At 39.9% G+C, this 24,446-nt stretch overlaps 2 protein-coding genes across 5 annotated transcripts; both read right to left on the reverse strand.

Moving 5' to 3' along the window:
- Nucleotides 1–677: 677 nt before the first annotated feature.
- On the reverse strand, nucleotides 678–9,798 carry csrnp2 (cysteine-serine-rich nuclear protein 2). Of its 4 annotated transcripts, none has more exons than XM_023956825.2 (6): nucleotides 9,074–9,753; nucleotides 7,728–7,773; nucleotides 6,908–7,112; nucleotides 6,555–6,817; nucleotides 5,515–5,811; nucleotides 678–3,475 (listed from the first exon to the last, which is right to left on the reverse strand). In XM_023956825.2, the coding sequence occupies exons 1-6, from the start codon at nucleotides 9,148–9,150 to the stop codon at nucleotides 2,588–2,590; spliced, it is 1,776 nt and encodes a 591-aa protein (XP_023812593.1). In that variant the 5' UTR covers nucleotides 9,151–9,753; the 3' UTR covers nucleotides 678–2,587. The 4 variants fall into 4 exon arrangements, with proteins under 4 accessions (XP_023812593.1, XP_023812594.1, XP_023812595.1 ...); XM_023956826.2 differs by having other exon boundaries at nucleotides 6,908–7,073; nucleotides 9,074–9,750; XM_023956827.2 differs by lacking the exon at nucleotides 7,728–7,773 and having other exon boundaries at nucleotides 9,074–9,798.
- A 1,053-nt stretch (nucleotides 9,799–10,851) lies between these two features.
- On the reverse strand, nucleotides 10,852–23,240 carry tfcp2 (transcription factor CP2). Its single transcript, XM_004070893.5, has 16 exons — nucleotides 22,852–23,240; nucleotides 22,392–22,595; nucleotides 21,393–21,544; nucleotides 20,053–20,129; nucleotides 19,817–19,922; nucleotides 19,514–19,620; nucleotides 17,695–17,847; nucleotides 17,503–17,613; nucleotides 16,445–16,533; nucleotides 16,248–16,296; nucleotides 14,834–14,927; nucleotides 14,401–14,491; nucleotides 14,180–14,283; nucleotides 12,186–12,328; nucleotides 12,048–12,099; nucleotides 10,852–11,961 (listed from the first exon to the last, which is right to left on the reverse strand). The coding sequence occupies exons 2-16, from the start codon at nucleotides 22,511–22,513 to the stop codon at nucleotides 11,924–11,926; spliced, it is 1,488 nt and encodes a 495-aa protein (XP_004070941.1). The 5' UTR covers nucleotides 22,514–22,595; nucleotides 22,852–23,240; the 3' UTR covers nucleotides 10,852–11,923.
- Between the last annotated feature and the right edge of the window lie 1,206 nt (nucleotides 23,241–24,446).

Here is a 24,446-nt window from a genome sequence, read left to right on the forward strand (position 1 = left end):
CAGGTCGCCAGTCTATTGCAGGACACACAATCACTCATGCTCACCTAGGGACAATCTAGAGACACCAGTTAAGTTATGAAGCATGTTTTTGGACTGTGGGAGGAAGTGCTTGGAGAAAACCCACGCATGCAAGGGGAGAACGTAAACTGTACACAGAAAGATCTCAGCTGGGACTCAAACCAGGGTCTTCTCGCTGTCAGGCATGAGTGCTAACCACTGTTCCACCATGCAGCCCACATTTATTTCGTCTCTGTGTTATATCAGCTTGGTTAGCATCAAAAATATAGTTGCAACCAGAAAATTGTGCATGAGAAAAAGGTTCCGGAATTTAATTGCATACAAAAATCTGTGCTCCATCACCATCTCTTCCTGCTGTGTAAGGTCACAGGTGTTGCTGGAGCCTATCCCAACTGATTTAGGGCAAAGTAGGGGTACACCCTGGACAATGTGGGAGTCCTTTGAAGGGCCACACATTGGTTTAAAAGAATCAATTAACCTATGAAGCATGAAAACCCACTCTTGCATGAGGAGAACATACAAACTCCACACAGAAAGGACCCAGCTGGGATTCAAACTTGGACCTTTATGCTTTTAGGCAACAGTGTTAACCACTCCTCCACAGTGTACATGTAAGCTATCCAAAACATTAAGAAATCATAAACAACACAAAATCAACCTTTTTCTTTTTTCAAAGTGAACTTTATTCTCTTTTGTTTTTTTGTTTTAGTTTTGTATAAAAACCCTTTTGGCCACTTTAGGCAACAGTTATTATGAGAGTAGATCTCAGCTTTTAAATGAAGTTTTCTGAAACTGAAGTCTCTCGCACACCCGCTTTCACACGTAGAAACACACACAGTCACAGAGTACTGCTGCAAATGAGGCGCAGTGGTCCCAAACCTAAATCTATTAGTAGAAAGCCAAAGACAGAAGCATCACAACAGCGTGTCACCATCGTCACTTCAAAGATGGTACTATATCAAGTCAAGTCACGCAAACAAAAAAGGGCTATAATAAATCTGCAGCTTCACCACAACGACCAGAGGCTGCAATTTTTTAAACATTTTTTTTAAAACGTTTTTTTTAAAGTTTGATGGAGGATAGGAGCATCACATAGTTAGGTTTGAAACCAGGATTATATTAAGACAATAAAAAAGGCAAACAAATACATCAGACAGCTTATACACAGAAGTGCATCCTGTGTCGGGCGAGCCGTTGCCGTGGGCGACAGCAGGAACCTCAGGCAACAAAACATAGGACTGACTTGGTGTAAGAAGTGTCGGCTTGCTTATGCAGATCAGTATTACTCAGACGTAGCTCAAAAAGACGCTTAAACAAAAAAAAAGTTACACGCTAGCATTTACAGTCAGTCACGAAAAAAGAGCTCAGTCTCTAATCACATATTGCGTTGAACCCCCCTCCCTCCAGAAGGGGGCTCTGGGGTCATTCTAGTTTCATTATGTCACGGTGGCAGGGAGAAGATCTCCGACATCAGCACCTTCCAGGTTTTAAAGCCCCAAATCTAAAACAGCGAATACACACACACGCAGGCACACACTCCTTCCTTTCCCCTCTACTGTTCACACACACACACACATAAGAGCACAGACACATATATGCCACACACAACAGTTGCACAAAACCAAAAGTGGCGTCACATTTGTGTTTCCTAGAGTAAAGAGATGCAGTTTGGATTCTTCTTCCCGTTATTGTCTTCATCTTGACATTTGGCTTGATTCAGAATCAGCTCTCGGAGACGCAAACATCCCAGTTAACGTGGTTTTTCAGCACATGGCGTTACAACAAACCAAAAAAAAAAAAAAAAAAACATCTCCTTCAACAGCAACTAATCCACAATAGACATAATAACCAAAGATTTCATCTGGATTTCAACTATAAGTAACATTTTTTCGTCTTTTTTTTTTTCTTTATTTCTTGACAAATAGACTGCACTCGTACAAGCAGTCCACGTGAGCCGGAGCGCCGGCTAAGGCCGGTGCTGATCCGGCGCCACAACGTTGTCTGTCCTCAATGTGCATACAGGTCAGAAAAGCAGCTCTCTTGCACATTGCAAATGCATATACAGTACACAAAGACAAGTAATTCCAGGATTATTAGGTCTATATTTAGCAGAGGATACTAATCAGAGGCCTTCATTTTGGCTCGGCACGGCGTGCTGTTAACGGACAGTGAGGCGGCAGGAATCTCAGCACGCCAAAAAACTATTTGTGTTTAGTGTCGATATCTTTATTCACCGCCCAGGGAAAGGCTTATGTCCGCACTGTGTTGGAAAAGAACAAACATGCTGCACTCCTTCATACATTTTTTTTCCATTAAGGCCCCATAATAACCTCTCATACACCAATGCTGCCTTTAAAAAACGCATTTTTTTTCCTTTTTTGGGGAGTGATCTGTCTGCATGTGCTTTCAGCATCTCTCCTCTGTTGGATCGTAACAACGCTTCGTTCTGCACATATTTCAGCGACTACACTTGAACATGTGGCGATGAAAGCAGTAATACGTGTGGAATAATGAAACTTTCTCTTCTAAGATGAAGCGGTTGTGCAAAATATCTACGGAGAAGTTGATGCTAAACTTCTGGAGGCAGTGGGTCAGCTTCTCTCTCCGAGCAGGGCTCTTGCAGCTCTTTCTGGACGTTCTGCTCAGGCGTGCGGGCCGCTGCACGCTCCTCTGAGTGGAAAACCACGCTGGTCAAAGATTCCTCTCCTCTGCTGGAGCTGATTCCTTCTCCCTTGAACTCTTCTTCTAGTTTTCTCTCTGCAAACACCGCCTCCTGCTCCTCTTCCTCCGGTTTGGGCAGCGTCTCAAAGGCTCCGGGCTCAATGGGACTGAGCTGATAGTAGAGCAGAGGGGTGGAGTCTTTGAGGAGGTCAGAGGGACTCTCCTCTTGGTTATCAGAGATGCACAGCACAGTGGCCCCTGTGGGGAAGGGCCCCTGCAGGAGGACCTGATCTACACCTGGCACATCTCCCTGCTTGGTTAGCTCCTCCCTTAATGCACTGGGGAGGAGGCACAGGCGCTGCTGCGCGGGAGCACTCAGCTCCCGCTGCACTGCCTGCCCTTCTGCCTCCTCCCTCTCCCTCCTCTCCTGCTCCACAGCACTCTGCAGGTGCAGCACGGCCGTCTCGTTCTCTCGCTCCAGTATATCCTGCGCCGCCATGAAATCGTGGACCTCCTCCACCGCCTGCACTTCGCTTTCCTCCAGCTCTGAGTCTAGCCCAGTGCTGGTGGACAGAGTCGGGGACGTGGGGCAAGTGGAGGAGGGGGAGGAGGTGGGGTCTGACTCGGCATACTGCTCCCCGGCCTCGCTTATGAGCAACCGCCGTTTCTCCAAATCCAGCTTCATGATGGTGTGCAGGTAGTGAGTTCTGACGCGCAGGGGGTTGAATTCGACGCGGCCCGCCATGTTCCCGCAGCCGTCCCTCGAGCATCCGCACGGGAATGACATCCGATCCACCTGGGCGGTAAAAAGCAAGAGGTCATTTAAGTTTCACTCCTTTTGTTTATCGCAACAAAGGTCGATACCCTCCAAGACATCCGATGCCCCAAATGCTAGCCCCAACTAAAAAATGATCTGACATACATCTGAGCAAAAAAAAGTTCCTATCAGATGTTTGGGGTTTATAACCACTGACTGTACATGAGAACTGGACTGAGTGAATGTTACATCACCCATAGTAAATGGCTAATTCTGGCTCCCATAGAATTCCATTTAGTACAGACGTCGCAAAGTTAGAACCAGAAATGGTTCATAAGCTGTGATTGGTCTGAGTCAGCATTTCTATGGCAACCCCTCTTGAGCTTGTTGGAAGGCCACACCCCCACCACTTAGTGGCCTTAGGAGAATCTGTCAATTAAATGTTTGGAATGTTCGACACGGAATCTACTTTTACTAAGGCATCTGATTGGTCAGTTTATAGGTTGAAGAACTTGCACAAAAATATTATTGATAAAAATGTAGGATTATCAAGACAAAAAGGTTATTCTGACAAATAGAATAAGTGAGTAATAACTGGGATTTTGTTTTGGCTTTGTATTTTTTTGGGGGGTGAGGGTGGGGGGCACTCAGACCAGTATAGTCAGTGATTGTAACAAAACAAACATGGTTCATGTCAGCATGCTGTGTAATTTACTGTCATTTAATGTCATCAAGTTGAATTCACTTTAACCAAATGTTATTACAAATGAAGTAGAATAAAAAATACTATAACAAAGTTAGATGGACATTTTCTCATTTTCTTTAATCATAAACAACTTCTGAATGATTCACCGTCAACTTGCACACAAACGTGAGAACATAAACTTCTGCAAACATGATTCACTCCTTTCATGGTGTCATGGTTTGAGTTTGTTGTGTCTTGTTTTTCGTTTTAGTTCTTGTTCTGTCTTGTTTTGTTTCTGTTTCCTGTTTTATTTTGAAAGGTTTCCTGTCTTGTCTTGTTTCTTGAGTTTTCCTTCCTTTGGTCCCCATCTGTCCTGATCGTTTTCACCTGTGTCTTGTCTGCCCTGTCTGTATTTAAGTCTTGTCTCTGCCTTCCTCCTGTGCTGGTCCATTAGCTCTGTTATGGTGTTCATGTCATCCTGGCCTGTCTAGTCCATGTTCCTGTTTCTTGCCTCGTCCATGTTTCATGCCACGCCAAGTAAGTTTTTGTTTTTGTTCTGTGAACCTGCTCTGCAGCGCCTTTTGTTTATTTTTGCGTATTAAAACCACTAGTCCCTGATCCTCGTGCCTCCGCCTCTGCATCTGGGTCCTACCGGCTCTCGAGCCACCCGTGCATCGTGACACATGGACCCAAAGAGTTCAGTGACTGAAACTGAAGTCATCTTTGATTTGATCCATTTCTGAATTGGATATTTGAGTCCCACTCCAATGAAAATGATGTTTTTAACATATTCTTGTGACATTTTTCTGATGATGGAGGACATGTATAAAGAAAATTCAGCCTAAAATTGCATTTCAGAGTATTTCTTTATTCAAATTGTTGTGAACGAAAAGCAGCCGAAAAATGCTGAATGAAAACGATCGTATTTGTTAGATATAGAATTCGTTGGGTGGGCCACAAACTTCCTGCTCCGCTCCATTCTTATGCATCCACTTGCAGACAAATACATCCATGTACGTCTTTGTTTTCCTCGTCTGAGCTGGAATCTGGTAAAAAACTGTAGAGCTGGATGGCTCCAACATTTCTTGCAATTTTTGTTGCAGCAATAACATTAGGTCGGGGTTGTGAGGGTCTTTAAGTTAGCGGGAGAGAGTATGTAAGCCGATGGGTGACAAAGTCTGACCCACAACTCAGAACCGAATTTCTAATGAACTTCTGCCGCTCTGCAGAAACTATCTTTTAGAAATCAACACAGTTTTTTTTTTATTTTGGCAAAAAATGGGATATTCATGATTAAAAGACCACTGGAAACGCTTGTACAATAGATCAGGAGATGACTGAAGTGAGAATTTCATTTAGTTTTTGCATTTTGTACCCAATTGTCTGGTCCTACCTGGCACTTGATCCCCGCCTGGCTGCAGCCGCAGTGCCGGGGGTCACAGTACAAACGGCAGTCGCAGCCGCACTCCTCCCTGGAGAGGCGGATGGCTCTGAGCTCGGCCTTCTCCCGCGCGTCAATGCGGGCGATCCCGGAGGCCCGCAGCAGAGCCCGGCGCCGCTTTGTGGGCAACGGCTGCAGGAAAAAGCAGTCGTCCACCTCCACAGCTTCCACATCGAGGTCCTCGTCTGACACATCGTCCAGAGTTAGAAGATCAGCCTGAGCGCACTCTACTGTTCCGTTTCTCGTCAGCTGTGGGCGACGGGAGCTTTCGTTAAGGCAACCGTGCGTTTCAAAATGACGATTAAAAATATAATTGAAACAATTAACATTTATAAACCTTCAAAGCTTTCTAAAGTAATCAAAACATGGGAGAGCACTCGGTCTAGTAGCTCCCAGCTTTTATGTCTGACCCCTTCTAGAGGCCACCTGATAAATGGGACGAGCTATATCATGATTGATGGGGGTCTGTTATTTGCTTTATGTGTGGGTTGAATTTCTGGAAGGTTCCGACATTCACCTCATGAATCTAATGTGACTTTGCATACATTAAAAGTAAGAAATGAGTCGTGGGTAGAAAAAGCTTGTAGAATATACCAAAAAGGGTCGATTCAGATTTGTCAAAGCTGTGAACCTGCAGACAGATGCAAAATCCCATTGAAATTGCATCCAATCCTGCGGCCGTGGTGCAGCGGTAGGGCAGTCGACCCATGATCGTAAGATTGCAGGTTCGATTCCCGCCCATGAGTCGAAGTGTCCTTGGGCAAGACACTGAACCCCACCTTGCCTCTGGTGGTAGGCGGGCGCCTGTGTTTGGCAGTGCAGCAGGCACCAGTGTGTGAATGTGTGAGTGAATGTGTTTGTGACTGGGTGAATGGGTCTGTGACTGTAAAAGCGCTTTGTCCTTGTAGGTAGAAAAAGCGCTGTACAAGTATACGCCATTTACCATTTGCCCGTGGTGAGTACTGCATCCTGTAGAAGGAAAAAAGCTGTACCTTCATCTTGCGGGCGTTGAGCTTCTCCTGGCGCATGTGCTGCCTCAAAGTGTGCCGGTGGCTGCTTTCCTGCTCCCGTGCAAACTCGCCCAGGGTGTAGTGCCTGATGGAGCAGTGGTGTCGGGCCATGCCCAGAGAACTCCCGCCTTGACTGGGCACGCTGGTGAAGCCCTGACGTCGGGGAAAGTAATAAACGGTGACCAAATCGAAGCGGACCCGCTTCCCTCCGAGCGACGGCTTCTTCTGCCTCAGGATGGAGGTGGCTGAGGACGGCAGAAAAACATAGCGGGGAAGCGGGTGAGTAATGGCAAAGTTGTGAAAAGAAGTTGTGCTATGGCTTTTGCGGTCCTCACGGGTGAAGGTGGTGCTGGAGGGGGCGTTGAGGCTGTCGCAGCTATCAGCGCTTTCGCTGCTGGAGATGTCATCGTCTGAGTCTTTAGGTGTGGAGCACGGAGAGATGTTGTCCACCTCTTCGTATCGTCGTTTAAGGCTTAGGGACGAAACTGCCTCCATGGAAACCTGGTGTCTCAGGGTGACAAAGCAGCAGCACAGGTCGAGCTACAACAAAAACACACAATCTGCTCTAGTAAACACTTAAAAACAGGGTGCAAAAAATCCTTTTTGGGTAACTAGGTCATCCAAGACCACAATCATCAGTGCGGTCAGGTCATCTGTATCCCACCTCCATCTTTTTAACCTCTCATCTATGAAAAAAAATGTTTTTCTTTATGAATTATCAAATCCTTGAAATGTAACTATGGCAACTAGGGAAGCCTGGTTTATGAAAACAGCCTGCCAGAAAATGACTTCTATGCTATAAGCCCTCAAAAAAACCAACAAAAGGTTGCTAATAGCAGAATCCATCCAATCTTTAGATCAATCAAAGTCAAGGATTTAGGTCTCACAGACAAGAATTGTAAACAATAATAACATTACTTAAAATTACACCCCATTAACGCCATACTTAAAAAATGCAGCTTCTTTTTCACCAAGCAAGAAGTACAAAGAAAGATGATTAAAGATTTGTGTAAACAACAATTTGATTCATATCATAATCAGTGGTTGACGGAAATATTCACAGTCGTTTTTTTAAAGGATCCGATTCAATGACCTAAAATGGATCCAGGACATCTTAAGACAAAACTTCAATCAGAGTGACTCAGAGAAAAATACCTGGTACTGAACAGTGCTGGTGTCGTTTTCCAGCTTCCTTGTAATTCTTGTAAGATAATCAAGTGTGAATTAAATATGTGTACAAACACACAAGTAAACAAGAATTCATGTCAAATCCACTGCCGTTTTTCCACATCAAAAAACAAAAACAGAACATTGTTAGAACATTCTACCACACTGCATGGTCACGTGTCTTTGTGAAGTTCAAAGTGTTTCCACAAATTGGGCTGAAATGATGGATTGATCTTTATTTTTATTTTATTTTTTGCTCTCATCACATGTCTGCTGTGATGAATATCTGGGGGGTGGTTGGGCTGTCATATCCCTCCAAGCCCCAACAATGCAAACAAAACCATGCTACCATCAAATCATTTCACCTATCAATGTATCTATCACTAGTTTGTGCCCTGTTTAGACTGCATTTATCTTTTTCTTGCTTATCATTTTTTTTACTGTACAGTCTTTCTTATTATGTAAAGGCATTTATTGAAAAGAGCTGCTGGAAATAATTTCGTTGTGCACTGCATAATGACATCAAAAGATTCTGATTCTTTCTTTCTATGTCTGTCTGTCCTTATGTGTCTTTGTCGTTTATTTATGGGGTTTCAGTTTGTTTTGAGGGTTTTTGTCATTTTTATTTCTACAGGACATCACATTTGGGGGGGGGGGCAATCACTGCATTTAGAGGGACAACCCCCCCCCCCCCCCCCCCCATGCCCATCCCTTTATATCCAGCCTTGCTGTGATGGCACTTGGTTGTCTTGACGTTATAATAAAATAAACTTACCAAATGCTATTATCCCATATTGATCATAATCGATTTATATCATTTGGATTTTTTTAAGGACATGGGTCGATTCGATTAACAACTTGCCTCAGACAGATTGATCCGGTTGGATCGTAGGAACAGAAATCGATTCATCCTTACAACCCCATGGATAAGCAAGGAGGTTGTATTATTTCCCATTTACTGGAGAACCCCTGCAGCTGGGAGCTGTAGCTGTGTGAGGTTGTGATGTTGCAGTAGATGGCTGCTGTGTGACCGGATGTAACCGGGACTGCATTGTTGCAAGGCTGCAACTCCACAGAGGTGCATTTTCCATTGTGAGAAGCAGGCTGATCCTTTCAGACTGACAGGGTACAATCTGGACCAGGTTTTGTAATTGCGGGCAGTGGGGCAGGTGATGTTTTACCTCCGCACACACCGTGCGCAGTGGGGGACTGCTTGGATTTCATGCGTAATAAGCCCATGGATGGAGCGGTCTTGCCCATTCAAACCCAGCTCTCCCCATTTTGCCTCTCCGTCTCATCCACACACACAAAGCACTCGCAGTGAACCCGCTTACCTCGAGCAGAAACGGGGGGCAACCCTTGATCCAGCCGACTCGGGGGGTCGTTTTTCCTCCCAGTACCAACTGCGCATCAATCTTTCAACGCCCTTTCAGAAGCTTATTGTACCCCGAAAAGCGAGATCCCTGAGCCGCGTCTGTATCCGGACTGCAGCCGCGGAGCATTGGTGACCCACTGATTATTGCTTGATTGTCGCTTTGCAACGTCTCACTGGATCAGGCTACTTCTTGGTTTCATTGTTTTACACAAAGAAAGATGAGGAAAATCTACAGCAGGCGAACACAAGGGCGGATTTTATTTAAATATTGCATACCTCTCCGTTTAAATGACCGAACACGGAAAGATAGGGGCGTCATCTGATCTGGTTTGCTGCGGTTCAACTCCGAACATTTTTGGCACAATTATTTGGTTGAATGTCGTCAATCTTTCCGATGTTCGCCTTTTTTTAAGTGGTTGTAATGGAGAAATCCGCTGACATTTGTGTTCGTCTGACCTTTTTTTTTTCCTCACCGGGGCGGATTCGGTCGGCAGGGATCACTTCGACGTCTTCTCGCTATGAGGTCGTGGGTTGCTCTTTTTCGTGAGGTCTTAAATAGTTGCAAAATGTCAAACGAGAAGACGCTTTTCTCCCCCGGCTCGCCCCGGCCCCGATTGTTACAACGTAACAATGGAGGAAGAAATTCCTCTCTGGTGCAGTATATATAGTCGTGACGCCTAAGGCATGGACGTCTCAAAGGATTCTGGGAAACGTAGTCGCCTTTTATTGCTTTTGCTTTTATCCAATGAGTTACAGTATTTAGGCTATATAACTTATTGGTTTTAATCTGTTTTTTCCGTTTTTCAAGTTGAGTTTATTCATTGAAATGATTTATCAAAGGAAAAAAACATATTCAAGCCAACAAGAAAAATCTCAACCTTTTCCAATAAGGCAAACATGGTTATGTTCAAGCTAATAAATACATTAAAAATGAACTATAAATGTCCTTATGGTCCAATTTTAATTTTTTTTTTTAAAAACTTGAAAAATGTAAAGGTTACTTAAACTAGATTATATGCATGAATCTTCAAAAATAGCTGAATATATTGCTGACAAAGAGGCTAAAATAGCTAAAACTTTCACGCAACCAAAATATTCAGATATTACAGAGCCCTAAACATGACATTCAAAAAATAATAATGTTCCCTCAAATTTAATAATTTTTGCCCACAAATTAGTATTTTCTGCAAACATATTAGCATTTTGTGCATCGAAATTAGTATTTCGTAGGGACAAATTAGCTTTTTCTGTGCACCAATTAGCATTTTGTCCAGAGAAATTAGTATTTTCTGCACAGAAATTAGTATTCTGGGCACACAAATTAACATTCTTGTGGACAAATTAGCATTTTGTGCAAAGAAATTTGTGTTTTGTTGGCACAAATTAGAATCTTGTGCGCTTAAATTATTAATTTATAGCCACAAACTAGTTGTAGGAATTGATTATACCAATACTACTTTCTACATATTAAAGCTCATTTATGCGCACAAAATACTAATTCATGGGAACAAAATATTAATTTGATTGAACAATTTATTTTTTGTCACTGGCAGGTCTCCGTACAGTTTAAAAACTATTTAACTAATAAACAGAAGCAGAATAACTAACTAACTTCTAACTAATAGAAGCAGAGTTAAGCTTCATAGCATTTCTAAAATGTTTTACCGAAACTTTCTGTCTTTGTAAAACAGCCTAATTTACAATGTTAATTATATGTTACTAAGGATACCAAAACAGTTCTTACATTGGTAAACATTTTAATATTGAGATGAAGCAATTAGATAAAATAACAAACTATAAACTTAATTTACAAAGGGTTGAAACCAATTCTATCACACCATTTTATCTGCAGATCTGCCTTTTCCAGCAAACTACTATAAAAATAAAGTTGACAGTGTTATCATCCAGAGACAAACCTACAAAGTTTGTTACAAATATTTAAAAAAGTATGGTCAAACACAATCATAATTACAACTTTAAAACAATGACGCCAATTACATTAAAGTTGGCAAATGTTAAAAACAAACAGAAAAGCTAGTGAGCTGAAAAGGTGGAACATGCAGGAAGCAATTAAGAAGTTTTGCTGGTGAAGCCAAAGTGATCACTAACAACAAAGGCCGTTTTATCAGTCATCAACAACCACATGGACATTAAGCTGTCTACACAAATAAGATGGAACAGATTGCTTTAAAAATACTTTTTAAATAATAAGCCATTTTCAGAAATGTCCAAAAAACAGTTCGTAAAAACAATTTTTGTTATCAATCTGGTTGTTTTAGATGTTCTTGTGGATCCTACCTGAAGATATTTGACTGTCTAAGCCATTTTAACCAGATTCACACTTTTTCTTTTAAAACAATCTAATACAAGGACAAGAACTCATACTGAAATGCAAGTACTGTCAGTATTAGCATCTATTTTCCTCCCCGCTTCAGGCTTTTTAATAAGACCACAATAAATCAACGACACACCAGATGCTAAAATCTTACAACAGCCATCACAGTGCTGCTGACCTTTTCTTGACTCGTGAACCACATGAATATGCAACCGCTTGACGTTGGCAGGGAATGGAGGGGACTTTAACATCACTGTAGTAGCAGCCATTCCCTCAAAAGTAAGACAATAAGGTATATGAAGTAAGAGTGCCAGATGTTTCATCTGCATGTTGTGCCTAGCTGCCACAAAAGGTTTCAATTAGAGTCTGTATCATCCAAAAACAACAAGGAGTATGATGCATGATGCTTCAAAGGTGCTGACAGCAGGTCTACAAGCACAAAACCAAAGCTTGGGACGTCATCGTGCTTAGTAATCACTTTAAAATGATGTGGTAGGCATCACTCGTTTCATCTGAAAAGGCAAAAAGTTAAAAGAAAGACATTAAAGATAAGCTGATACAGAAAAAAAGGACAATTTTGCATGAATTGGTTGAATACCTTTCATTGTGTCTAGAACAAAACAAACTTCATCTTGGAAGTTCTGAATCATCTGTTAGAAGAAAAAAACACAAGCATATATCCTTTAGCATGAATGACTTTCATCAGCAAACATTTGTGAATTTCAAAGCTGGTTACCTCATCGCTAACCAGTACATGGATGCCAGTGGGTCCTTGCTTAAAGATCTGATTTATCTGTCTGGGTGAAATGTTAAAGAGCTGAGCAAGCTTCTCAGTCAGTTCAGTAGATGTGAGTTCCTCTAGGTAAATGGCGTGATAGACTGCAGAGAAAAGCAACAATACATTTTTTTAATTGTCTCACAAAGAATGACTTTATTTTAATATGACTGAGTATGTCCTCATTTGTATTTGACGTTTCTTTCGGAAAATGTTCAGAATCTCAAAATGTCTTGGACTCCAATACCCCAAAGCAGGCCTCAGTGGGGCAGGACAGAAGCACTCTGCAGGACCGACTGTGTCAGCCTGGTTTAGTAAAAGCCTCTGTTGTGCTGCTTAGAATGACTCCCACGAGAGGAGATCCGAGTGGTTTCTCAATTTTAGAGGATATGTTTGTCGTGCAGCTTTTATTTTTGGGGACAGAAACACAAGTGGGGAGGTTCATTTCATTTTTTTGTTGTAATCTTTGGAGAAAAATGGCGTTAAAAGTCTAAAAATAAAGTAGGATTTGCCAATTCTGTTAATTAACCCGAGGAGTAATTAAAATGGCCAGGAGCCTGCTGAAAAAACAGTCTTTGAGTAAAGCATCATGTAGAAACATTTATTCAAGTTTGGTGTAAAGTCTAAGTATGGTGTGGGTATGAGAGTGCTTAATCATTATAGTATTTAATTTAGGTAAAATGAAAAAATGTATCGAGTAATATATGTATTGAGTCACATTTTGTAGGTCAAACAAAATATAATTCATGAGCACAGTGATGCATGCTGGCAGAAATCCCAATTCTCCTGTTTAAGAAGCCTAAAAAAAGATATTTGGGTTCATAACAAATTCATACTGTAGAAGCTTAAACAATTGAAATGATCCTGCAGTGATCCTCCGTAACTTAACTCTAATTGTTAAGCTGACTGGTATAAGTGAATGAGAAAAGAGTACCGTATTTTCCGGACTATAAGTCGCACCGGAGTATAAGTCGCACCAGCCCAAAAATGCATTATAAAGTAGAAAAAAACACAGATAAGTCGCACTGGACTATAAGTCGCATTTTAACTTTCACAACCTTATATGACACAATCATAGCAGACTGTTTATCTCATAATTTCACAGTAATTGTTTCTCAAACTTATTTATTTATTCCTTTCATGAAGCATCATTGGCCAACTAATACTCTGTTTTCATCCTGTTTTTGTAGAAACAGTTGTCATTTTTATTGCATTTCTGAATCTATGAAATCATTGGAAAATAGAATATTATGTTGTTAGCCTTCAAGATCTTACTGTAAAAAAAAGTTTGCTGATTCTCTGAGTCACTTAACATACTCTTAACACTTAACATACCTCATCCATCAAATTGACCCAGGAACATCATCTCTGGTCGTCACAAATGAACATAACAGGAGGGTTAACAATGTATTTATTTCAATTTATTTCTAATATAAGTCGCTGCGGAGTATAAGTCGCACCCCTTGCCAAACTATGAAAAAAAGGGCGACCTATAGTCCGGAAAATACGGTAACTAAAGTTCAATAGCACTAAACTAGAATCAGTTTATTCTGGATATCTGTACAATGATCTTTTGGTTTCATGTTTTGATAAATTAATTATAAACAGATTGGGTTTAAATATTTAGATGAAAGTTTTTGCGAGTGAATATTCAAATAAAACCTTAAACATGTCTAATTTAATTGATTAAACCTTTTCATCTGAGCGCTTTCACTTTACCAGATGACCTTATATATTCAATCATATAAGTTTTAATGTTCTGGTAAGAAACATTTTGCTTCAAAGTTGTGTAATCTGTGATCAAATATTTTACTCTATTATTTTGATTCTACAAAATATTTCAATTGTGGCATTTCAAACTCCTATTGGAGCCCACTTTTTTTGCTCATTTGCTTTATTTTCAGTGTAGATTGTTAAAGACTTGCTCGTGGCCCCTTTCCAAAGCTCATACTGACCATAGAAAGTGCTGGCAGCATCTCCGTTTTCATGTTTTGGTTGCTGCTCCCGAGCCTGCTGGGACTCCTGGCAAACATAGATGGTGAGTCTTGGACGCACGGCCCTGCAAGCACAGAGTCAAATAACAAAACGGCAATAAATGTGACAATACACATTAATCGTATTTGATTTTAGGAAATTAATTTTATTTTTATATTATAAATCATAAAAAGTGCCCTACCGTCCCTTAAGCGCATTAAAGAGTCTAATACCATCAGCCGGCCCGCAGATCTGAATAACATCCTCTCGCGTTAACTTTAACAGATCTGCTCCTAGTGAAAAAAAAGAGAGGAAAAGAGCGTATTGGTGAAATAGAAAATATGTTGGGCAAGCCACAAGCTCCCTGCTACAAGGTCTCAGTAACAAAGAGGGGAATAGGGGGCGGGGTTGCTCCTCTGCCCTGCAGAAACTACGTACTCCAAAAGGACACAGTTTTTTTTTGTTTGTTTTTTTAATTTTGCCAAAAATCAGCAAAATCGTAATTGAAAGACCACTGAGAAGGCTTTTACAACAGATCAAAATCAGAGTGGAACTTTACGCAGCTCTCTATAAGACAGTAACTAAATAAAAACAAGCTAAACGGATGAATGGGGAGCAAATAATCCGTCTGTTACCTGAGAAGTTTGTGAAGAGACGACAGAATGGGGAGAAGCGGTTTCTGAGAAGCCACTGTTGTGTGTCCTGTGGGGTGGCTGTTCCTAACAAATTCTAATAAAGAAAAAAAAAAAAACATGAAAATTAATTTACAAAACACTCCAATATTTAGAGAACAAATCCGCTATAAAATGGTCATTTTTAGTCGCAACAAATCTGGTCAAGTCTGATGAGGAAAAATTCATCCATAACAAATAGAGTACAGGGGGAGAACATTTAAAATTGACAAAGGTTATGAGTTGAAGGACAAAAGAGAAACTGAGGTGACGGGTACCAACACATTATTCCCAAAGACAAAAATCTTGTCGACGCGTTCTCCTGGACCTCTGAAGAACACTGAAAGAAGTGTCAAGTTCCTTTCAAACCCTTTTCTCCATCCTATTGTCAAGTTATATTTTTATAGATTTAATCATCCTTTGCAGTCCTGAATAGAATCTAAATTACTTTTCCCACAGATTCTTCTGTCACATTTGCTGGTGAACAAAAACTGCACTGGGCTTTAGTTGAAATCTGACTCAGTAGCTGTGTTTTCATTACACGTATGCACAAAAATCTAAAAATGCAGAAAAAACACAATTTCCCATTTGCACTGTTTTTCTATTAAATCACAAATTCCGCATGACGCACTCAACTTTTGATGAACTGTGTGATGCTGTGAGACCTCCTGTAGCAGTGCGTGCTCCTGCGCAGTGCCCAAGGCAGTCAGTCCCTACCAAGAAGTGCATTCCCATCACTGTCTGACTCATTTCATTCAAAAAAAAAAGTGTTTCCATTGCAGTTTTGCTAAATATGTCATTTTCAAAAACCGCCTCCTCCAAGCACAAAAACTTTTTTTCAATAAATGTGAGTTTTTTCCCCCCAAAATTGTCTTGTTTCCATTAGGTGAATTTTTTTAATCGCAAATCCAATTTGCGCAATTTCATAGTCAATGGAAAGGCAGCTATTGAAACAGCGAATACAGTTCATTTTTCAAGTACAAAATGACCAAAGTCTAAATCTAATTTCTTTTTAAACCCTCTGGGCTTTGGTGAGCGAATTAGTGAATCTACAAACACATAAAATCTGTTTTTAATGTAACATTATTTGCATTTTTTATAAGTGGTCCTAAGGTTAACATAAAGCACTGGATGTTGCAGAAGCAGCAAGACTGAGATAGGCTGTTGCATTAGGAGGTTAACTAATGAATCAAGGTTTTATGTAGGCAGTTTTACATTTGGAATTTGTATCCTTTTCTTCCTTCATCCAGACAGAACAGGCCAGATTTACTGTTTGATTGTTTATGAGGCAGAGCTATAAAAGCCCCGTTAGCTTTACATATGTGCATGTATTGGAAATGTTCAGCAAAACAGCAGAAACGAATAAACGTGAACTTACATCTGCTACCGGAACAACAGGCTCAGGCTGGTGACTCGGTGACCCATTCCTTAAAAACAGGATGACAGAATAAAGAAACCGACATAAAACACCATTTAAAACAGATTCCCTCCCCTCCCCACTTTAGCTTTGACTGCACATCACGCTCAGGCAGCATTATTCATGAAGCTCTGGCAGAAACCATACAACACTCTTACCCTTCAGCAACAGGAAAACTATTATGCGAGCTGTTGAAGCCAGGAGATGGAGAGTTGTTTACGTATGTGACTTCAGGCCAAGGAGAGCACTGTGGAGGGCCAGCACAGCTGTTACTACGGCATCTGACCAGCATCACGCATGCATTTCTTCAAATATGTCACAATAATCCATTTTTAAAACAGATTATAGACAGTTTGTTTGCATAACAGCCTGTAAATGTGTGTCGCCATTCTCTAGTTGGTTATCTTGAATTGAATGGTTTTGAATAATATTTAAAAAAGCTATGATAATCTAATCATTTTCAAATTAATATTTGTAAGTTCCTTCAGTCTAATAGAAAAAAAAGTTAAGAAGAGGGGTCTGCAACCCAAAAGAGACATTTGGTCCAGTTTCTTACTGACCAAAACCCATAAATAATAAAAAATTTTAAGCCATTCAAATATTAAATGTAGCTTTAAAATATTTACAAGAATTTAATCATAAAAGTCTTTAAAAAAATAATGTAAATAATTATTTAAAATTTGGCAGCAGAACATACAAATTACTACCCGTGTTGAATAAGAGGCTTCTGTTACAGAAATTTTAAGAAAGCCAAGTCAAAAACCTTTGTGACTTTTGGTCTGCCGTCATCCCTTTTCTCCTTTTACAAATCAAAAATAACAAAATTCCTGTAGAATTTAATTTGGAAAAAAATCTGTACATGTAACTTTTAGATCCAACTTCTTACCATGAGTTTGCTCAGTTAACTGACATGTTAAAAATGTACACAAATAAATGATCAAACTTGAAGAAAATGACCAAAACTAAAAGCCCATTATTTATTTATATTGTTAGTTTTTTTTCTTTCAAAGAGCCATAATGAAGGGAGAAAAGTGCTACACGAGGCTCCACAGCCTCAGGATGCCGACCCCTAATCTAGACGTTTCCTTGGATTTTAATGACAGCAAACTTGTTACAAAGACCAAAATACAAATCTCATCTTCCAGAGTAACTAGTAAGTTAGATGGGCCTCACTTTGTGACACACATTGAACATTTGAATGTTTCTGCAAACACACCTCTGTCAGGATGGTCGTTTCATAGGAAGGCTGGTACTTCTCCTTCTCCTGAGGCGTCCTCTTCTCCATCTTCTCCCGATCCGTCTTTTGTTTTCTGTCAGCGCCTTTGGGCTGTCAGAGGTCATAAAATAAAGGTCATGGGGTCAGTCTGATAAAAATGGAGCGCTGTTAGCGTTGTGTTGCCCCTCTGACCTTGAAGACTTTGACCTGGCAGGAGGCAGAGTGGAGATGCTCAGTGTACTCTCCGCTCTCATTCTCCTTAAACGTGTCGATTTGGATTCGGAAAGGGACGCCTTTCTCCCCGCCATGCTTGCGCATGGTGAACTCTGTGCTGATGCAGTGAACCTGAAATTTACACGAGAATGAACTCATAACTTAGGTCAGATGAACTGATTCCCTGTTCGTGCTTACTGGCAATTTATAATTAAAACTTAAGAAATTAAGTTGGATATGCTGAGAGAGTATAATGGTAAGGGCCATTGCTCATAGTTTGGGCTAAAATTTTTTATTTCCCCTCACAAAAAGATTTTTACAAAATGTCATTAAAAACAATAACAGAGCAAGCTTAAAAGCTTTGAGGCAAAGCTGGATCATTTAGTGCGAAAAAGCACGTCTGGCCTTTCAAAGCCCTGAAAGCAAAAACAATCAAGGCCGTCTCGCTCAGTATCAGAACTTGACCTAAAAAAAAAAAGCTCAACACAGAGAACTGAAACAGATCTTCACAGAAAGACTGCAAGACCTTGAAAAGCTTTCCAGGAAAAAGCAAAGGTAGTGTTGCCATGGAGACCGACTCTACATCCAAGTATGAATTAAATGCAAAGACATTAAAAGTTCTTGTTAATACAAAGCTCGGGCTGCTTCTGCCCTTAAAGTTACTAAAGTTTGCAAACTTTCTTTCTATCAGTTCTCCATGTTCATCATACCAAAGTCATATAATTGATTTGTTTCGGTGAAATCGTTTGCACACATCATTCCAACAGTAAGTACATATAAAGTACAAGTTTTCCTTTTAATCAGTACTACAGAGAACATTTTAATCAACAAATTAAGGCTGAAACTGTTACTGGGCCCACATTTCTGTCAACCTATACCAGACAAATAATATCAAAGATTAGTCATATTTTATCAAACAAATGTTTACTTGCAAAACAAGAACTCCATATTTTCTTGCCATATTTTCTACTAATTGCGTTTTTGAAGAGTTTCTTCAAGTATCAACTGGAGTTACATCTCCATACTGTACAGCTGTTCCACACCTTTAACAGAAATGCTGCTCATTTTTCCAATTGGTTTCTGTGTGTTTTTTTAACACATTCACAACCCTGACATCCCAGTTATTGTAGTTATACAAAGACGAAAATGTTCTTTAGCAAAAAAACCATGTTTAACGTTCCCGGCACAGTCGGCAGACCAACAAGATCCATAGAACTTTAAAGCTTTCAACTGAATTAAAATGTGTTTAATAGACTGATTGTTAAATGTTTGCCTTTCCTTATAGCTTTAGGGGCCGCCCTTTAGGGGCCGCCACGGGAACGCTGAAAGCCTTGCAAGAAGCCTTCAGCATTGCGGGTTTTTTGTCATTATAATAAAAATACTGGTGTGTGTCAGGTCCTCAAATCTCTCTAAAAAAGATTTCTTTAAGTCCTGAGACAGCCTACTGTGGAATTCACAATGTCTATTGCACTGACAATGTGTTCAACTAAATGTATCACTAGCATTGAGGAAGATCTGTTTCTCTAAAGCTTCACTGTTCAGTACGTAACAGATTATACTTTTAAAGACTTTATCTATTTTTTTTACAGATCTTCTTTCTAGTATTTTTGTAAATTGGGATTGTAACATTTGTCTATCTGATGCGTACTGCTCATATGAACAGAAGTTATGTCTGCTACCCTCACCGTATTTTAAAAAGATATTCCAGTTTCGACTCAGATCATTCAGAAATAAAGATTCATCATACATTTTTTTTTTCTTTTCAAGAGGACAACCACAACGTGAGCCATTCCATTACCTGAATAAAGACAGAGGTTCTTTTTGAAGGGTCCCAGAGAAACTCCACAGTGTTGAGCTGAGTGGGGTTGGCTCTGGGGTCAATAATTCCCACCGACATGGGGATATCTGCAGATGGATCGATGCAAAATGAGCCATTATTTTAAGAGTTTACGGCATAGTTGCAGACACCTTGGTCAAAATCCCAATCCTTGTTAATGATTGTACCACCCAAATAGGCTAAATTCAGAGGCGGGTTCCTCTGCAAGCCTCATGGTAAACACAGAACTACACAACCAAGGATAGACAGAGGTTTAGCACTCACCCAGGGCGAGGATGCGATCTCCCGGCCGGTTCCAGCGCCAGCCTTCCAGCTGCTGGTGCTCAGTATACTGAAGCCGACGGTCGTGAAACACCACACGAATAATACTCTGGAAACAAAAATGTCCGGCATTTTCTTTGTTGATACGAATAAATCCCATAAGAGCACCTTAGTCTGTTTTAATACTGGCTTTATAATGGCAGAGAAGAAACTTGCACATATATCCACTCGATTCTCACCTTCACCATTTTCCCAGTGATTTCTGGAAGCTCTCCAATTTTCCGATTGTCAAGCATTCGAATTTCATAGGACTGCCCTGCAAAGGCAAGTTAAAAAAAAAAATGTTAAAAAGCTCAACACCGTAAATGATGCAAAGATCAACATGAGCAGATTCAAAACGTTACAGCAGAAAAATAGTTTGGTCACAACAAAATGCACATTTTTGATTTATATGAGTAAGAAAAAACAATACGACCCACTCTGATCGTCTTTTAATGTATTCTAAAATGCTTCCCAGTGGTCTTTTAATTAACATTGTAGCCAAAATCAAAACATCGTGTATCGTTTTCCAGGACATAGTTTCTGCACAGCGGCAGAACTTCATCAGAAATTATTCTCTGAATTGTGGGCGGGACTGTTGGTGCAGAGCAACCCCGCCCCCTCTTTACCATCCCCGATGCTGCGAGCTCGGAGCAGGGAGCTCGTGGCCCGCTCGGCGAATTTTCTATGTCACAAATACGCTCTTCTTTTTTCTGTCCGCCCCAGATTCACAACAATTTGAATAAAGAAATACTCATCATAAAAATGCCACAAGAACATGTTAAAAACACCAAAAAAACGAATTTTCATCAGAATGAGTCTTTAAGTAAAAAAAAGGTAATAAAATTTTCTATATTGGGTGAAAATTACAAACTATAATATAATAATCTTAATATACAAATTTTTTTTTATTATTATGTCAATAAAAACTTTCAAAAATATGCTCCAGGTGTCTGCAGATGCTTCTTTGCTTTGTTTCTTTGTCCTGTAAGATTGCTTGAAGTACAACGAATTCAGCTGGAAATCATCCAAGTATGGATGTGGCTTTAAGGGACTTTCTCCTTGCAGACAGTATTTTTTCCCTCGTTAATTCTTGCACTGATCATACTGAATATTTTGGGTAAATGTCTACATGTAGGTGAGCTCTTTAAGATTTTCAATAAGCTAAAAATATAAAGTGAATTAAAAAAAACAGATAGTAATCATTTATAAAAAAGGAAAGCAACAACACATTAAAATAATGTTGTTCTATGCGCTATTTTTAATATTTAAATAAAGATTATTTAACTAAAAAAGCACATTTCTACGTTTATTTTTTTAAATATCTGTCCCTAAACGTCTTTGGTTGTAAAATAAATAAATAAAAAACGCACCAGAAAATGTACAATATTCTTACAGTTCTATACTATTCTTTTTCATTCTATCTGTTACCTAAGAGTAAAGCAGTTGGATTTGCCTTTGCTGGCTTTTGACTTTGGACTTTTAGATTTAATTTACACAAAGTTGAAAGGTTTGCGGTGGCTGGGATTCTCAAACTGACCTTGGTTGAGGTAGGTGAGTGTTTCATCATGCAGTTTAATGGCTGGAGAGGTAGCTGCACACAGAACATACTGGAACGGCAGAATCTTGTTTTCATTATCAGCAGGCAGGTTGGATTCCTCCTGTTTGAAGATGGGGAGGGCGAGGACATCACTAGGAAACAGAGAAGAAATAGAATTACTGTCAGTACACTGTAGTAAAAAAAAAAGAGAGATACTTCAGTGAGATACTTTAATTCTTCCCCAACAGGTAAACAACGCTTAGAGGGGTTGAATTCCAAAGACAATTTCCATCAATTGCAAAATTACGTGTTAAACATGAGCCTTGACTCCTAATTAGACAAAGCATGAAGCTGGCTCTTTTTTTGGCTGCACACATCATTAAGTAAACTGCAGGCAACACTAAATACCAAAGTCTCCCATCGATGTGTCGATGCTGTTCCTCTCAACACAGACATTTCTTTAACAAGCTACCACGTCTCAGAGTGCTGAAGCAGCCAACCATAACAATAAATAAAAGGTAAACAAATCAGAAAAAAAAAACTAAAACAGATGCAATTTTAAGTAAAAACAGAGCAAACTAAAAAATTTGTAGAAAATAGGTTGTACCATGTTACAATAAAATCAAAGGTTCTCCATGTTCTTCTTTTTTTAACTTTATCTGCGTTTTTCTGATATTTTACAGTATTGACCTTTAAATTTCAGCAGCAGAAACAGATCATTGCATAAATAAAGCAATTATTATTCAGAATTTCCTATTTTATTTTAGATAACATGGTTTTAAACAAAACGCAGGCCTGGTTAATAACACAATAACTCTTAAGTGAAGATGTAAATCATTTTATTTTCCATAAATACTTTAATGTAATTAAGCAGGTAGAATTATCTTAATTGAGGAAAATAAGTCTTGGTTAGTTAGATGTACAGTAACAGCAGCTTTACTCTAGTCTAGTATTACAAAGACGACCCGAGGCCCATCCTCCCCAAAACCCCTACCTTACCTCATACTGTACGCCCCAGCACCAAGCTCCTGCCCTATGCCGGAGAGACTGGCATCAAAGTCCTGGACCAGTCCGGACTCTATCACTTCATCCGTGAGGGGCAGTTTCAGAGCCCACGCCATGGTGACGGTGTGAGGATTTCACGAAGTGAAGTGAAGTTCCGGTCAAAAGTCAACTCGAGCTCTACACCTGCTTCCCCACAACCTTCCAAAGTTCAGACAATGCGATGTTAAATGTTTTTGAAACGGTTCATTTAAAGCGACACAACGTTCAAGCTTCAAAACGATGTAAAAGATTTATGAATGAAATTTGTAAACACGATCAAGTTAGCGGACAAGGTGCCACGTTAACGTTAAGTCGTTGTATGTTAAAATAGTTTTAATGCCAGTGATTACATTCATATATAGATAATTCTTCTTGCTCGTCAAGACGAATAATGAATATTTTTTTAATCGCTTACCTTTAATTCTAATTTAAAAATCGAGCAGTTTTCTATCCCTGCGTCGATTTCATGCCATCATGTCGCGCTCCTTCGAACGAGCACTGAAATAAACAAGTCCAGCTAACAGCTTAGCTACGCTAGCTGCAGCTTCTCACAGCAGCTGGGACGCTAACTCTCTTTCTTCCTTTATTCCAGAAAAATCACCACATCAGGTTATGGAAGTAAATCATCTTTCAATTTACGGGGACGTAAAAAAAATGTTTAAAATAATAAAAAATAAAAAATTGTTTGCATGCTTTTAGTTTGTTTATCCGCCTTCGCAAAGGAAGAAGCAGGTACCGCAATTTCCGGGTTGAGCTCTTCTTCTGAGTCTTTCAGGAAGACGTGGAAGCCACAGCGCTCACTACTGTTCAGTTGAAGGATTTTTTCGTCTTGGTACATTGTTTTTTTTTTTTTTTTACATTTTTATGTAGTTATGTTAAAGTTAAAGATTGAGTTTGTTTTATACCAAGCTTTGGGTGGAATTAAATGAATTAAACATTCTATTCGACGATTGGCATGGATTCTTTCTAAATCAGCCCATGTGTCGTAGAAGCAATAAGCCAAAAAAAAGCACGACGTGTGGCGTTGGGGGGATTTCGGCTGCCGCTGCTGCTGCGGTTGGGGTCTTGGGGTGGGGATGGCTGGGCACTCTCCCTCCTTCTTTTCACGTTCCACCATCCATTTTAGAAGAACATAAACACTCACCTGAGCACAGGTGTTAGCTCACCTTTGCACTAACAGTTTGCATGATTGAATGACTGAAATATTTCACACTAGTTGGTTTTAAGGCATAAGTATGCATGTGAACACTATCTGTTTTGTGTACATGTCGACAGGTGGACATTTTTGCAGCTAGCAGGTGTGTTTATAACATTTGAGTGTGTGTGTGGATAGGCCCCGCCCTTTTTGTACTACATTTGAACCTTACCATAATGATTAACAACCAGTAAACTTGTTGCTTTATGCTGCTTCATGGTCTTACCCCCCTTCCCCTCCTATTATCACCCTCCTACCCCCCCTCTCTCTAACGTCCCTCTCTCTTCTTCCCCTCTTTCCTTTTCCGTCCGGTCCAACACCAAAGATTTTCAGACATGATTGAAATTAATAAAGTTTGGCCTCAATTACAAAAGGGGTTTATTCAGACATACCTTTGGCTTGTCTGAAGATTAATAACCCCTCTTGTTAAAGTAAAATATGTCCAACACAAGAGGCCCTCAGCTCTCATCTGTCTGCCTAGCTGTTGGACAGGACAAGTTTAAAAAAAAAAAAAAAAAAAAAAAAAAAAAAGCACGAAAGGTCAGAAAATGTGTGTTTAAAATTGTACCTTTAGTTGCAAAGATGTAATCTTTTCACCTCATTTTATACAATAAGTGCCCTGTAAAATGTTGCTTTTAGATACATTCAAACTACGTTTGAGTGCAACCATTTGCAGAATGAACAGGAAAAACAAATCTGTAGGTTGTGCAAAGAAAAAAAAAGAAAAAAAAATCACCTAATATTTATGCAAAAGCAAAGTGATTTTTTTCTGTGTCGTTGATTTGCAGAAAAAATAAGACAGACTAACAATTTTC

Source organism: Oryzias latipes, chromosome 7 (assembly GCF_053564925.1).
Source record: "Oryzias latipes strain Hd-rR chromosome 7, Olatipes_Hd-rR_3.1".
NCBI lineage: Eukaryota > Metazoa > Chordata > Actinopteri > Beloniformes > Adrianichthyidae > Oryzias > Oryzias latipes.